Raw genomic sequence first — 15,683 nt, 5'->3', positions numbered from 1 at the left:
CATAGAGGCTGCAGAACCCCAGATCGATAGCCTCTAGGTCGTCTCTTGGATTGTGGGAGGCTTACATTCACCAGCAAAACGGAAGGAGGTCCTTCCCATGTCAAACGCTACAAAGCACAGGTGATACTCCTTCAAGAGACGCCTCTCCTAAACCAAGATACGAAAAAGGCTTAAAAGCACCCCTGGGCCAAAGAAGGGATTGCAGAAGCATACACCGGAAAGCCAAGAGGAACTATTGAGCAAGGACCGGAACTGTGTAACACACAAACTTGTGAAAGACCCAAGGGTCTAGATACCGCATTGTCGATTTTGAAATTGACAAAAACACATAGCCCCTGCAAGCTGAGAACCCCAAAGCCACCACATCATATATATTTGTGTCAAAAGAACTGCTACTAGGATTGGGATCATGTATAGAACTAAAGACAAAAAGTCCCATTGCTACATCCAAGCTGACACTTTAAGTTCAATCCAATGGTCAAAGTATTTGAAGCCTAGAACCACCCACCCTACAGTGTCTGTGTGTGTTTGGAAATTTCAATTGGTCAAACAATTTGGAGGTTGGTGACCCTGTTTCCAAGCTTGCCCATCCCACCTTTTGAATTGCATATCTTATACTATATTAGTGAAAGCACTGTATGCCTGTCTGCATCTTCCTGTGTCCCTAGGGGAAATCTCATTGGTCCCTTGGGCCGCCCGCCCGCCCCCGCACACCTCTCATTGGCCTGAGGCGGAGTGACGACACACACACACACGTAAGAGGCAGTGTAACACACACAGTGTAACACACACACACACACACTCTCCAAGTCATCGTGACCCGCGCGCACCTCCTCTCCCCGTGTCTCCCTGTTTCCCGCGCTTTCACCCCCCCCCCGGCGCCGCTACAGTCAGCGGGGGAGCGGAGCGAGCGCCCAGGACACCGCCCACGGCTCTCAAGCACGTGCCGCGCGCCCCCACGCTCTCCTCTCCCCGTGTCACCTCCCCCCCGGTGCTCCGCTCAGCTTTCCCCCCCGGAGCTCCGCTCAGCTTTCCCCCCCGGTGCTCCGCTCACCTCCCCCCCCGGTGCTCCACTCACCTCCCCCCCGGTGCTCCACTCACCTCCCCTAAAATGGCGACGCCCGGAAGGACCCCCTTCCTCCCTCGCGGAGTAAGATGGCAGCGGACGGAAGGAGAGGTGACGTGTGTGTGTGTGTGTCACTGTGTGTGTGTGTGTGTGTCACTGTGTGTGTGTGTGTGTGTGTGTGTGTGGGAGGGGGACACTGTGTGTGTTACACTGCCTCTTACTCCTGTGTGTGTGTGTGACACTGTGTGTGTGTGACAGTCTGTGGTGGGGGCCGGGGGGTGATGTGGTGGGGGCCGGGGGGTGATGTGGTGGGGGCCGGGGGTGATGCAGGGGGGGGGCAGTAATGTGAGGTGCACGGGGGGGGAGAGTCATGTGAGGTGCAAGGGGCGGAGAGTGATGTGATGTGCAAGGCGGGGGACACTGATGTGGGGGCCAGGAGGGGTGGAGAGTGATGTGGGGTGCAGGGAGGGGAGACCGCAGATGTGAAGGAGGGGGGAGGGACGGAGCTGTGAAGAGGGGGGGGCGGAGCTGTGAAGGGGAACGGAGTTGTGAACATGGGGGCCAGCCAGCTGTGAAGGGGGGTAAATCACGGGCAACGCCGGGTATATCAGCTAGTATATATATATATTCAAATACAACTGTATGCTCATCTGCATCTCTTAAGCAGGTCTGCAACCCCACCTTTCACCATTATCACCCAGCATAGAGCACTTCCACTGCAGCAAGGGATTCTGGGAAATTACATGCAAATGAGCACACAGTGTCACTTTTTGCCTCAAAAACCATTTTTAACATGGTTCCCTATAGGCTTAAGCTTGCTGCATGGTCACAGCTATGAGCACAGCCAGGGTTATATATATATAAAATCGTACAGGTCATATAAATGCTGGCAAAACAGTGAAATATCATTTTGAAATCTTTAAATGTATCTAAAATGACATTACAATAAGCTTGTGGCCCTTCTCCCCCGGCCCCTTTGGCGAACAAGTTTGAAGATCCCTGGTTTAGAATATTCATATGGTCTGTGTGCGGACTAAATGGTTATTAATCCCTTCCCTGCCAGTGATTGCATATTGTATTGTATTGTATGTCTTTATTTATATAGCGCCATTAATGTACATAGCGCTTCACAGTAGTAATACATGTGGCAATCATATAAATAACAGATAATATAAATAACAGATCATGGGAATAAGTGCTTCAGACATAAAAGTAACATTATGGAAGAGGAGACCCTGATCCGAGGAGCTTACACTCTAATTAACATGAATGAGATTTGACTTACCTCATTGCTGCAGGACAGTGCATCTGTCGAGACAAAAGGAAACATTTTTCAATTTACCCGGTAAACAAAAACATTTAGTTGTTCGGTACTGTAACTCCAGCCTCCGGGATGCAGAAATATCTTATCTATTATGACTCAGGACAGTGGCCCGGATTCAATAAGCTATTAAGTTATCATTTGAGTTTTGGATGGGTGCCAGGCGGCTTCTCCAAAAATACTGGACACAATCGTGAAATGTGCAACGTGATCGAGTCACACACACACACCTCTCTGCTCTCCACTCCATGTGGTTTCCTCCTCTCATTGGCCCCACCCTCAGGCTCCTGACACCACCTCCTGATTGGCTGGCTGCTGCAAGGTAATGCAGCAAATCAGGATGGAGGAAGCTGCCCAGCCCCCTGCAGCAACCCTGCTCTCTCCCGGCTCGGGGAAATCTTACGGGCCCCCAAGCCAATCAGGTCACTATATCCAGAGAGGTAATACCGGTATACACATACACGCCCAGGGAGGTAATACCGGTATACACATACACCCCCAGAGAGGTAATACCGGTATACGCATACACGCCCAGAGAGGTAATACCGGTATACGCATACACGCCCAGAGAGGTAATACCGGTATACACATATACGCCCAGAGAGGTAATACCGGTATACACGTACACGCCCAGAGAGGTAATACCGGTATACACATACACGCCCAGAGAGGTAATACCGGTATACACGCCCAGAGAGGTAATACCGGTATACACGCCCAGAGAGGTAATACCGGTATACACCCCCAGAGAGGTAATACCGGTATACGCATACACGCCCAGAGAGGTAATACCGGTATACACATACACGCCCAGAGAGGTAATACCGGTATACACATACACACCCAGAGAGGTAATACCGGTATACACATACACGCCCAGAGAGGTAATACCGGTATACACATACACGCCCAGAGAGGTAATACCGGTATACACATACACGCCCAGAGAGGTAATACCTGTATACACATACACGCCCAGAGAGGTAATACCGGTATACACATACATGTCCAGTATTACCTCTACTTTTTTACTGGACAGATTGCCGAAATACAGGACAGTCCGGGTCAATACTGGACACCTGGCAACCCTATGTGCACGTGTATAGTGGTATAGAGTATCACTATACAGAATGTGGTCTTTCCTGCGGCTTGCAGATAACTGAACATTTTCTTTGTACTGTACATTAGCACAAAATGATCGGACCTGGAGCTTTACCCCAGTAACCCACCTAAGGACAGGTATCTGTGCTGCGAAATCTCTCCCAATACGGGAACATTTTCATGCTATTTTTGCATTGCGTTGCAAGGCTACCTGGCACAGCGGGGGTTAACCTCACCGCCCTACAACACGGTAGGCGTGCACGTATGACGACAGTCGCAATGTAATCATTCCTTACCACATTTGTCCCGACAACCGTTGCTCGGGGTAGCATGATTAGAAATGGGCCAATAGGAAGCTTTCAACATCATCGGTTCTGGCTTCCTATTGGCCGGCCATTTAAATCCCCTTTAAAACCAGGAAGTAGCACATGTAACTTTGCCAGTAAATATCTGAAGGAACCTGCGGCTTTCAAACCCTGTTTAATGGCAGTTACTTATGGTGGCTGTGATGGGAGGGGGTAACCAGGCTCTTTAATAGAGGTTAAGCCTGTTTCGGTTACCCCTGTTCCGTGTATAAGTGTCCCAGAGTGTTAGCTCTTGGGCCCAGTAACAATGTACCATTCCAATGTACTGTATGTAATAAAAGCATTTTTTGTGTTTTTCCCTTTCCGGGCATTCAATCAAGCAGGGATTGCTAGGGCTTGAGTTTCAAGGGCGGGGCGCGGAGACGGGGTTGCGGAGGAACCGTTGACAGAATGTGCCTAGGAGGTTGGGGTCCAGAGTTGTCGGTTCCCCTAGACACAGAAGTGTATTAAAAGATACTTTAATGTAATGTAATATGCTTTTTATGAATGAAACTGAAAATGCTGTAAGCATTGATGAGCCAATCAAATTCGGAGTTCCCTGTAGTAAGAGGCAGGCTTTTCAAAGTTGCTTCTGTGTGAATAGCAGAGCAACCGGTATCGATTTTGAGCCTGAAAAGCCGCCCGCCTGAGTCTAAGTCCAGATTTTTGGGACCAAGTTCTCAGAAAGGAACGTAGCTGTCGCGACTGGAATTTTATGGCGGTTTGGGTTCCAGGAGGTTTGGACTCACTCGCGGTCAGGAAGGACCAAGTTCTCAGAAGAGAACATAGCTGTGGCGTATGGAATTTTATGCCGCTTTGGGCTCCAGGAGATTCCGGGCTAAGTCCCGGTCAGGGTAAAACTCCCCCATAGGGTTCCCTGCAAGTAGGAAAGTATAGTTTTCAACCCCAGCCCCAAAGTAAGTGTATTTTGTGTTCCATTCTGTGTAAGCGAATTTATGCCGAATAAATTACAATTTATTTCATTACCTCGTTTTGCTTAATGAACGATCCTGGTAAAAATGTGTAAATAACCTGGTCTCCCGTTAGAGTGGCTTCCTACTTGAATTCGGCAAAGTAAAGGGATCGATACATTGTTTCAGAATATATGTTCTGTATTGTGGGGTGGTAATTCAACTCCTACAGAGCAACAGCAAAACGGTCCATTTACCTGCATTGTTTCTCTTGAACAAGATCTCTGTATATTCCACGGGATCCTCGCTCTGTATGATCGCTGATAGCGGATAAGATACAAACACATTGGTTAACGGTCCGGACATTTTTTACTATGTTCTTTTTATGGGCTGGCAAAGTGAGGCTTCACCCCAAAAGCAGCGTCCCGAGCCACTTTATAGCGGATTTCGGAATTTTCCATGAAGATATGCTGCAGGTCGTAGTATCCTTTAATACAGGGGTGTGCAAACTGGGGGGGGGGGGTGTGCCCCCCAGGGGGGAGAGAGATTCTCCGGGGGTGGGGGGGGGGGAGGGGGAAGGTGCCTCCGTCAACTTCACTTACCTTGGCTCAGACGGCTTCTTGAGATGCGTCGCCATGGCAACACGGCATCATGACGCCGCGTTGCCATGACAATGTGACGTCAGAACACCGGTGCCAAGGTAAGAGGGGGGCGCAGGGGAAAAAGATTGCGCACCCCTGCTTTAATATACCGACATAGCCTCATAATGGATGAAATAACTGCTCCATATAACTCCTCCCCCAACCGCTCCATATAATTTCTCCCCTAACTGCTCCATATAACTCCTCCCCTAACTACTCCCATAACTCCTCCCAACTGCTCCATATAACCCCTCCCCAACTGCTCCATATAACCCCTCCCCTAACTACTCCCATAACTCCTCCCAACTGCTCCATATAACCCCTCCCCCAACTGCTCCATATAACCACTCCCCCAACTGCTCCATATAACCCCTCCCCTAACTACTCCCATAACTCCTCCCAACTGCTCCATATAACCCCTCCCCCAACTGCTCCATATAACCCCTCCCCCAACTGCTCCATATAACCCCTCCCCTAACTACTCCCATAACTCCTCCCAAATGCTCCTATATCGTTCCCTATATCTCCTCCCCTAACTGCTCATATAACTCCTCCCCTAACTGCTCCCTATAACTCCTCCCCTAACTGCTCCTATAACTCCTCCCCTAACTGCTCCCTATAACTCCTCCCCTAACGGCTCCCTATAACTCCTCCCTATTACCACCCCATACAACTCGACACATATGACTATTGCTGCGCACACTGACACATTAACACACGTCCACGTTGACATATTTAAATCACCACTTCAACGCCTTACCGCCTCTGCCTTCTGCGAGGAGTACAGTGCAGTATTCCAGCTCCCGCTCGTCCGCCGCAACTAACCGCCGTGAGAAAACAAATCAACGTCATTTCCAACTGGAATAAAAAGTGCTGCTTTACAGGATCAAAAAAAATCTTTTACCTTTAAAAAAAATAAATTAATTAAAAAAAAAAAATGGTTTTATTTTTTTCTCCCATGATTGAAGCAGGGGGTCTCCGGAGTTGAACCCCATTTATTTCAGCTACGGGGACCCCCTGCTTCCAGAGATACAGACTTCAAAAGGGGGCGCCGGCAGCCACTCTGCTTGGCTACCAGGACTTTAAAGTTTAAAGCTCCCGCATCACATGAGCCAATAGGAAGCCACACCTGATGACGTCACAGCTTCCTATTGGCCCGCAGGGCGTGGGAGCGTTGAAATGCCACCATAACGTGAACGCTGCTAGCCGAGCAGAGCAGCTACCGGCACCATCTAGGGAGGTAAGTATCTCCGGAAGCAGGGGGTCCCCGGAGCTGAAATTAACGGGGTTCACCTCCGGGGACCCCCTGCTTCAATTATGGCTACAAACATTTTTTTTTTTTTAAATAAGAAAGAGCTCGGATTGCCGTTTTTAAATCCAGAATAGTCAAATAAGTCAGAAAGGGGGAAAATATCGTATTCAATGAAAAACGAACATTTCCGCCCCCTACGGCCATCTCAGGCGGAAATCAAATACATTCGTCAGTTTCCCGGGAAACGGTCATCGAGATCAATAAAGACGATAGTTCTTCCGATAGATGTAATGAAACGCGACAACGCAGATCTACTAAGCGATGCGAAAGTTGTAACGCACCGCTTGGCCTTTCAGAAACATAGGCTATGGGAAGCCTTAAAGCGTAGCCACAGTCTAGATCAGGAGTGGCCAACTCCAGTCCTCAAGGGCCACCAGCAGGCCAGGTGTTGGGGATATCCCTGCTTCAGCACAGGTGGCTCGATCAGTCCCAGCTTCAGCACAGGTGGCTCAATCAGTCCCAGCTTCAGCACAGGTGGCTCAATCAGTGGCTCAGTGTGCTGATTGAGCCACCTGTGCTGAAGCAGGGATATCCGGAAAACCTGACCCGCTGGTGGCCCTTGAGGACGGGAGTTGGCCACCCCCTGGCCTAGCTGGTAGGAATTAATTTAGATAATATATTTTTTTTAAAAAGGTCACGTGCTAATGGAATTTAAAAAAAAGGTCCCAAAATATTTAAGTTCTCAAACGGACTCATCGCAGGCCCCTAAAGCCCCTAAATGACCGACATCCGTTTAATTCGGCTGAGCCTATAATATATTACGTGAGCACGGTTGCATATCCGGATTAGATAAAGTGCCACCTGACAATAGAACAGTTCAGGCCATTAACCCTATCATATCACAGATACTATATGCAGGTTAACCCCTTCACTGCCAGGACAAATGAGATACAAGGCAAAAACTGAGCTGATGGGGCGGATCAGTGAGTGAAACACTGATAAGAACAGGGGTGACCCGGTTCAATTCCCGGTGTCGGCTCCTTGTGACCTAGGGCAACTCACTTTGTCCCCCTGTGCCTCAGACACCAAAATTATAGATTGTAAGCTCTGCGGGGCAGGGACTTCCAAAATGTCTGTATACAGCGCTAGGCAAACTGTCAGTGCTATACAAGAAAACACATTATTATAAAACTGCGGCCTAGAATGATAAGGATATGGGAATAGCTGTATAATGTTACCTGTTTCTCCCTCTGGCAGCTCTATGTAAATAGTCTCTGCGGGCATCAAAAGATCTCCACCTGAAGTGTACAATACAATACAATCAGCTTTCTCGTGGCTTCTAAAACCACAGGCCCAGAACCACGCAGCTCCAATAAAGATGCAATCCAACAGCTTCATAAAAATTTTTTATTACCTTTATTGCAAACTAATTAACTAAGCTGCAGATCGATTTGCACATGTATACAGAGATATACACAGATTTGCACATGTATACCGAGATACACCCAGAATTGCACACGTATACAGAGATATACACAGATTTGCACATGTATACTGAGATATACACAGATTTGCACATGTATACCGAGATACACCCAGAATTGCACACGTATACAGAGATATACACAGATTTGCACACGTATACAGAAATACACAGATTTGCACATGTATACCGAGATACACCCAGAATTGCACACGTATACAGAGATATACACAGATTTGCACATGTATACTGAAATATACACAGATTTGCACATGTATACACAGATTTGCACATGTATACAGATATACACAGATTTGCACATGTATACAGAGATATACACAGATTTGCACATGTATACTGAAATATACACAGATTTGCACATGTATACACAGATTTGCACATGTATACAGATATACACAGATTTGCACATGTATACTGAGAAATACACAGATTTGCACATGTATACAGATATACATAGATTTGCACATGTATACCGAGATATACACAGATTTGCACATGTATACTGGGATATACACAGATTTGTAAATGTATACACAGATTTGCACATGTATACCAAGATATACACAGATTTGCACATGTATACTGAGATATACACAGATTTGCACATGTATACAGATATACACAGATTTGCACATGTATACTGAGATATACACAGATTTGCACATGTATACCGAGATACACCCAGAATTGCACATGTATACAGAGATATACCCAGAATTGCACATGTATACTGGGATATACCCAGATTTGCACCTGTATACCCAGATTTGCACATGTATACGGAGATATACACAGATTTGCACATGTATACCCAGATTTGCAGATTTGCACATGTATACCCATATTTGCACAGATTTGCACATGTATACCCATATTTGCACAGATTTGCACATGTATACCCATATTTGCACGGATTTGCACATGTATACCCAGATTTGCACAGATTTGCACATGTATACTGAGATATACACAGATTTGCACATGTATACTGAGATATACACAGATTTGCACATGTCCTGGAAAAGGGTTGTTTATTTCTGTGTATTTTCTGCTCTCAGACTGCCAGCTCTCCCCAGGGAACATTGCATATTTCCCCTGTCCTAACAGTCTATGCTGCCATGTAAATTGCACATAGCTGTAACCTAACACCCTTTACACAAGCCACTAGCCGGTTGCCCTGGCAACCCCCGCATACTCATAGCGGAGGTTGGTTTAGAACTCTCCCCCTCCCCTTTTCTGCATATTGGTATGCCCCGTTTGCTTGTTCCTGCCTGGAAAGGAAGTGAGCTTTCTCTTATCAGCAGCAGACACAGTGTGACACGGTTCCCTTTTTGTTTTTTTACCTTCCCCTCCATAACAAAGCACCTCCATCTCACAGGGCTGATTCTCCTGACAAGAGACATTTGCTATCATAGCTCTGTGCAAGTACTTTTATATTTCTGTTAACCCCACAGAAAATAGAAGGACTCGGTGTGCTTTAAAAAGGGGACGAGTTCAGCTGCATGGATCTTCTCACCTTCCACACGTGAGCCTGGGTCCAGAATAGTAAAAAAAATTAATGCTTGTGCTTAGGGATCCAGCACAGAAAAGCTCCAGCTTCTACAGCCATACTGCTGCAAAGCAAGCTGCAAAACTGCAGCCTTTCTGGAAGATCAGATTCTGCACTCCAGCTTTAAACAGCTACAGTATACAGAGCAGCAGCTTTAAAACAGCTACACAGAAGCTGCAGCGCTGCCACACAGATCAGTGCATTATACCCAGCGCTATCACTCCCCTATACTGCCTGAGTCCACACTCTGCACAGCCACACAGTGAGGTACAGCCATCACACCTGCCCCTGCGCCACGTCTCCACGACAAAAGGCTACGCCACCGGACATCCGCCAGGACACGGGTCAGAGCCACGGACACCTGTAAGTACAGCTACCGCTACACTGACCGCTGCTGGACACCGACCGGCGCCACCTGAGACAGTCGTCCATCGCTGACGCAGGTAAACAGACCGCACGCCGCACGCACTGGCTAAAGGCCTACATACACCTGCAGTATGGCAGAACTCGCTAACCGGCAGTCATCGCACGCCCACATCAAGGAAGAGGCGACCGTGAGGCCCCTGCCGGCAACCATAACAGAACGCGACCAACACACCGATACATCATACCTAACAGACATGGGCAAGTACCTGATATGGGAAAGTCTTACCAACTTCGACGACTGTCCTGAGAATTATAGAGCGTGGAAGTTCGGATTCAAGGACGTAATCCAGAGACTGGGCTTCTCTGAGAGGGAAGAACTCATCCTGCTAACCAAATGGTTGGGAAAGGAATCTGCAGAGCATGCAAAGAGACTCAGGGCAGCAACCATAAACCACCCCCGAAGAGGTCTCGACTTAGTATGGGAAAGGCTAGAGGAGTACTATGGAAGCCCCGAAGTAGTCCAAGATGCACTCTTCAAGAGGGTTGACAACTTCCCCAGAATTACTGCCCAAAACTATATAAAGTTATGGGAGCTCGGAGATCTGCTGCAGCACTTGGAGTCTTTGAGAGCAGACCAATCTCAATCAGATCTCAACTTCTTAGACTCCGCTCGTTTTTTGAGACCCATCTTGGAGAAGCTACCTTACAACCTCCAAGAAAGATGGACTTCGCAAGGTTCAAAGTACAAAAGGGAGAAGCAAGTCGCCTTCCCCCCCTTCTCATTCTTCTTGAGTTTTCTTCGCGAAGCAGCCAGAACAAAAAACGATCCCAGCTTCTTCCTAGGTACACCAACCACACCCAGTGCAAGCAACATAAAGAATGAAGGACCGGTGACAAGATATGGTAGCACCAGAACGCCTATCTCGGTCCATAAGAATGACGTGTCTCCTAAAACATCCACACGTCCCAATCATTCTACTACTCCAAGCAGGGAAACAGGGGACCCAAACAGGGAGTGCCCCATACACAGAAAGCCACACCCACTTAACAAGTGTTTTGGGTTTAGGATGAAGCCCATAGAGGAACGCAAGAACTTACTCAGAGAGTTTGGAGTTTGCTTCAGGTGCTGCGCTTCCGTAACTCATCTATCCAAAGACTGCAAAGAAGCCATCAAATGTACAGTGTGCAACAGTGACAAGCATGTGACATCTCTACATACAGAGGCGTTGACACTTGACCAACTCAACAACCCTTCCTCCGTGGCAAAGCATGATGTAGAGGAAGAAGAAGTGAAGTCAATATCCGTCACATCCCAGAGCACCAAGGTTTGCGGAGGAGGATGTGACCAAAGCTTCTGCTCCAAAACATGCCTTGTCGCAGTATACCCCAACGGACAACCTGAGAGGGCTATTAGAATGTATGCAATCATCGACGACCAAAGCCATCGATCCTTGGTCAGGTCAGAATTCTTTGACCTATTCAACATACAAGATAGCGTCTCTCCTTACACACTCAGAACCTGCGCAGGACTGACTGAGACAACGAGGAGAGCAAATGGCTATACCATACATTCTGTGGATGGCAGAGTGAAGATACCTCTCCCTACACTCATAGAGTGCAATCACATGGCAGCAAACAGGAATGAGATCCCCACACCAGATGTGGCACGTCATCACCAACACCTTAGGGGAATAGCTGACCGCATCCCGCCGATCGAGCAAGATGCCAAGATTTTGCTACTGCTCGGCAGGGACATCCCGAGGGTGCACAAAATCCGTGAACAGCGCAACGGACCCCACAACGCCCCATTTGCCCAAAGACTTGACCTAGGATGGGTGATAGTGGGCAATGTATGCATTGGCAAAGGGCATAAACCAGACTACGTTGATGCCCACAGAACAGATATAATGAAGCATGGACACACATCCCTCTTCAAACCATGCCTTGGCCATATCCAAGTGACAGGAAGGCCTAGAAAGGAAGAGAAACAAGGTCATACCCCTGAGAACCACAAAAACATCTTCACATCAGGGGAATGTGACAATGACCTAGGATGTTCAGCAGTCCAGACGACAAAAGACGATGAGTCAACTTCACCAAGGGAAGAGAACAATCTCCTGAAGGTGATCGACAACGAGATCGTCCACGATAAGACGAACAATCGGACAACTCTGCTTCCGCTCCATCCACCCAGCGGACACCCCCTAACCAAAGGGAAAGGAGTTGATGGGTCGACACAACCAAATCAGTGGCACCACGTGCCTACAGACCAGAATCCTGCCGACCATGCTGCTAGATCAGTGTCTGCAGCGCATCTACAGAGCACGTTGTGGCTTACAAGATCAAAGGTTCCAACACAACCTGATGGAGCACCATCAGCCCCAGCTGACGACTTTGAACTTGTAGACCATGAGAAAGACACAGAGATACAACCTCAAGTATCCGTTTTGCTCATGAACACGTTTGGATCACATCGATTTAATCGCTTCTCAAGGTGGACATCCCTCCTGCGAGCAATGGCTCATCTCAGACACATAGCCACCTCTTTCCACCAAACATCTGGTGGTAAAACAGCCAGCTGCCACGGCTGGCATATCTGCAAAAGGTTGCACACTGTCATCGAAATCACAGAGGCAAAAAGGACTGTACTCCAACATGTTCAGAAAGAAACGTACGCAGAGGAGATCAGTTACATCAATGGGAAGAAGGGCATCTCTAAAAATAGCCCCCTTTGGAAGTTGGATCCTTTCATCGATGAGAATGGCCTCATGAGAATAGGAGGTCGCCTCAGCAAGTCCCAACTGCGCAGGGAGGAAAGCAATCCTCTCATTGTCCCCGGCCGACATCATATCGCCACCCTGTTGGTTCGTCATTACCATGAACAAGTCATGCATCAGGGACGACATTTCACAGAAGGAGCTATCAGAGCAGCAGGAATATGGATCATTGGCACAAAAAGGTGCATTACTAGCGTCCTCCACAGGTGTGTTAAGTGCCGCATGTTGCGGGGCAAAAGCCAAGATCAAAGAATAGTTGACTTGCCACCCGACAGACTTAGCACAGAACCCCCCTTCACCAGTGTCGGCCTCGATGTCTTTGGACCATGGGCGGTAATCTCACGAAGAACAAGGGGTGGACTCGCGAACAGCAAGCGATGGGCAGTACTTTTCACCTGTATGAGTACACAGGCCATACACATCGAGGTCATAGAATCTATGGACGCATCAAGTTTCATAAATGCCCTCAGAAGATTTTTTGCTATCAGAGGACCAGTCAAACAAATACGTTTCGACTGCGGAACCAATTTCGTTGGAGCATGCAAGGAATTACAAATAAACACTAAAGACAGTGAAGACAACAGCATCCAGAAATACTTGCGTGACCAAGAATGTACGTGGATGTTCAACTCTCCTCATTCTTCTCACATGGGTGGAGCATGGGAACTCATGATTAGAGTAGCTCGACGTATTTTGGATTCCATGATGTTAAAGACTGATTTGGCTCAACTCTCCCACGAAGTGCTAATGACATTTATGGCCGAGGTGTCAGCAATTGTCAACGCAAGGCCTTTGGTTCCAGTATCTACAGATCCAGAATCGCCGAGTATCCTGACCCCAGCAATGCTCCTCACACAGAAGGTAGGAAGCATTCCTGTCCCAGCCGGAGACTTTAACTCAAAGGACATGTACAAACGCCAGTGGAGGCAGGTGCAGTGCCTCGCCAACACATTCTGGGAGCGCTGGAGGCGTGAGTATCTCGTTACACTCCAGGAGTGCCATAAATGACAATCTGCAAAACAAGACATCCAAGAAGGAGATGTCGTCTTATTGAAAGATAAACAGGTAGCACGGAACGAGTGGCCTATGGGTCTTATCATCAAGACCATCCCCAGTGCAAATTAAATGGTTCGCAAGGTCAAAGTGAGAGTCACCAAACAAGGAACTGAAAACCTTCGTCGGGCCTATTACAGAGACTATCCTTCTCCTTCTAATGTCCAAATCGGATTCCAGCAAGTAAGAATTGGTCATCCGTTCTATGGATTCCTAAAAGACATTGTGGAGCACCTAGCCATCCTGGACTGGTACGCCCACTTGGCACCCCTTGCCAAAGGAATCTTGGAGCCAGTGATACCGGCCGGTACCACGTTGTTATGTGAACATGGACTTTATACATTGTTATTGTATTTTATATGTTCCACATTTATGTTAGTTATAGTGGTATCTACTGATACCAGACAGGGAGTGTCCTGGAACAGGGTTGTTTATTTCTGTGTATTTTCTGCTCTCAGACTGCCAGTTCTCCCCCCCCAGGGAAAGTTGCATATTTTCCCCTGTCCTAACAGTCTATGCTGCCATGTAAATTGCATATAGCTGTAACCTAACACCCTTTACACAAGCCACTAGCCGGTTGCCCTGGCAAACCCCCAATACTCGTAGCTGAGGTTGGTTTAACCCTCTCCCCCTCCCCTTATCTGCATATTGGTATGCCCCTTGGATTGTTCCTGCCTGGAAAGGAAGTTTGCTTTCTTTTCATCAGCAGACACAGTGACACTGTTCCCTTAGGCCTCGGTCCCGCTGCGCTCGTTGGCGCGGGCGGCCACACGCGAGTTCCCCACCAGCAGGGGAATCCTGCGGAGCCGGTCCCCCCTGGCTGCACAGCTTACTACACGCTGTGGCGCGTCAGCCGCTATGGGACACAAGAAAATGGTGATCCCTAGCGTTGACGCGTCACGTGGTGTGGCTGTGAGCCAATGGGGAGGGGAGGCTTCGGGAGGAGGAGAGGCTTCGGGGAGCGGGGAGGAGTGTGGAGTGACAGCAGCGTGAGTGCCTGTCTGTGTGTGTGTCTGGGTGCGTGCGTGCCTGTCTGTGTGTGTGTGTGTATGTGTCTGAGTGCGTGAGTGCCTGCCTCTGTGTGTGTGTGTGTGTATGAGTGCGTGAGTGCCTGCCTGTGTGTGTGTCTGGGTGCGTGCGTGCCTGTCTGTGTGTGTGTGTGTGTGTGTGTATGTGTCTGAGTGCGTGAGTGCCTGCCTGTGTGTGTGTGTGTGTGTGTGTATGAGTGCGTGAGTGCCTGCCTGCCTGTGTGTGTGTGTGTGTGTTTTACTTACCATCAGCAGCTCCAGCCCGAGCCCGTGGAGGGAGGGAGGGGGGGGGGAGAGTAGCGGGTCCCTCCGCTCAAGCCACGCCCTCCTCCCTGTCAAGCCTCCCACTCCCGCCCACCTCCCGCTCCGGCTCCCTACAGACCGCATATCGCGGTCTGTGTATGTCAGCGCCCCGCCTGTCTGCTGTGCGGGAGCGCTGACTCTGGGAGCGGGGCCTTAGCCTTAGAAAGAAAATCCTTTTTTACCTTCCCCCCATAACAAAGCACCTTCATCTCACAGGGCTGATTCTCCTGACAAGAGACATTTGCTATCATAGCTCCGTGCAAGTACTTTTATATTTCTGTTAACCCCACTCAATAAAGCTGAAGAAAATAGAAGGACTCGGTGTGCTTTACAAAGGGGACGAGTTAAGCTACATGGATCTTCTCACCTTCCACAAGTGAGCCTAGGTCCAGAATAGCACATGTATACAGAGATACACCCAGATTTGCACATGTATATGGAGATATAACAACCAGGGTTTAAAGCTC

General features: G+C 48.4%; 1 protein-coding gene across 1 annotated transcript; it reads left to right on the top strand.

The window, feature by feature from the left end:
• Positions 1-9,430: 9,430 nt before the first annotated feature.
• Positions 9,431-15,530, top strand: LOC142472776 (uncharacterized). Its single transcript, XM_075579949.1, has 2 exons — positions 9,431-14,617; positions 15,380-15,530. Exon 1 carries the CDS (start codon positions 10,187-10,189, stop codon positions 13,838-13,840), a length of 3,654 nt encoding a protein of 1,217 aa, XP_075436064.1. The 5' UTR covers positions 9,431-10,186; the 3' UTR covers positions 13,841-14,617; positions 15,380-15,530.
• The last annotated feature ends 153 nt before the right edge of the window (positions 15,531-15,683 follow it).

The sequence above is a fragment of the Ascaphus truei genome, chromosome 22 (genome assembly GCF_040206685.1).
Source record: "Ascaphus truei isolate aAscTru1 chromosome 22, aAscTru1.hap1, whole genome shotgun sequence".
NCBI lineage: Eukaryota > Metazoa > Chordata > Amphibia > Anura > Ascaphidae > Ascaphus > Ascaphus truei.
This window is presented reverse-complemented; position numbering and strand designations above follow the sequence as displayed.

Coding starts and splice junctions, on each gene's coding strand:
- LOC142472776 (XM_075579949.1), top strand. CDS start 10,187: ATGGCAGAACTCGCTAACCGGCAGTCATCGCACGCCCACATCAAGGAA.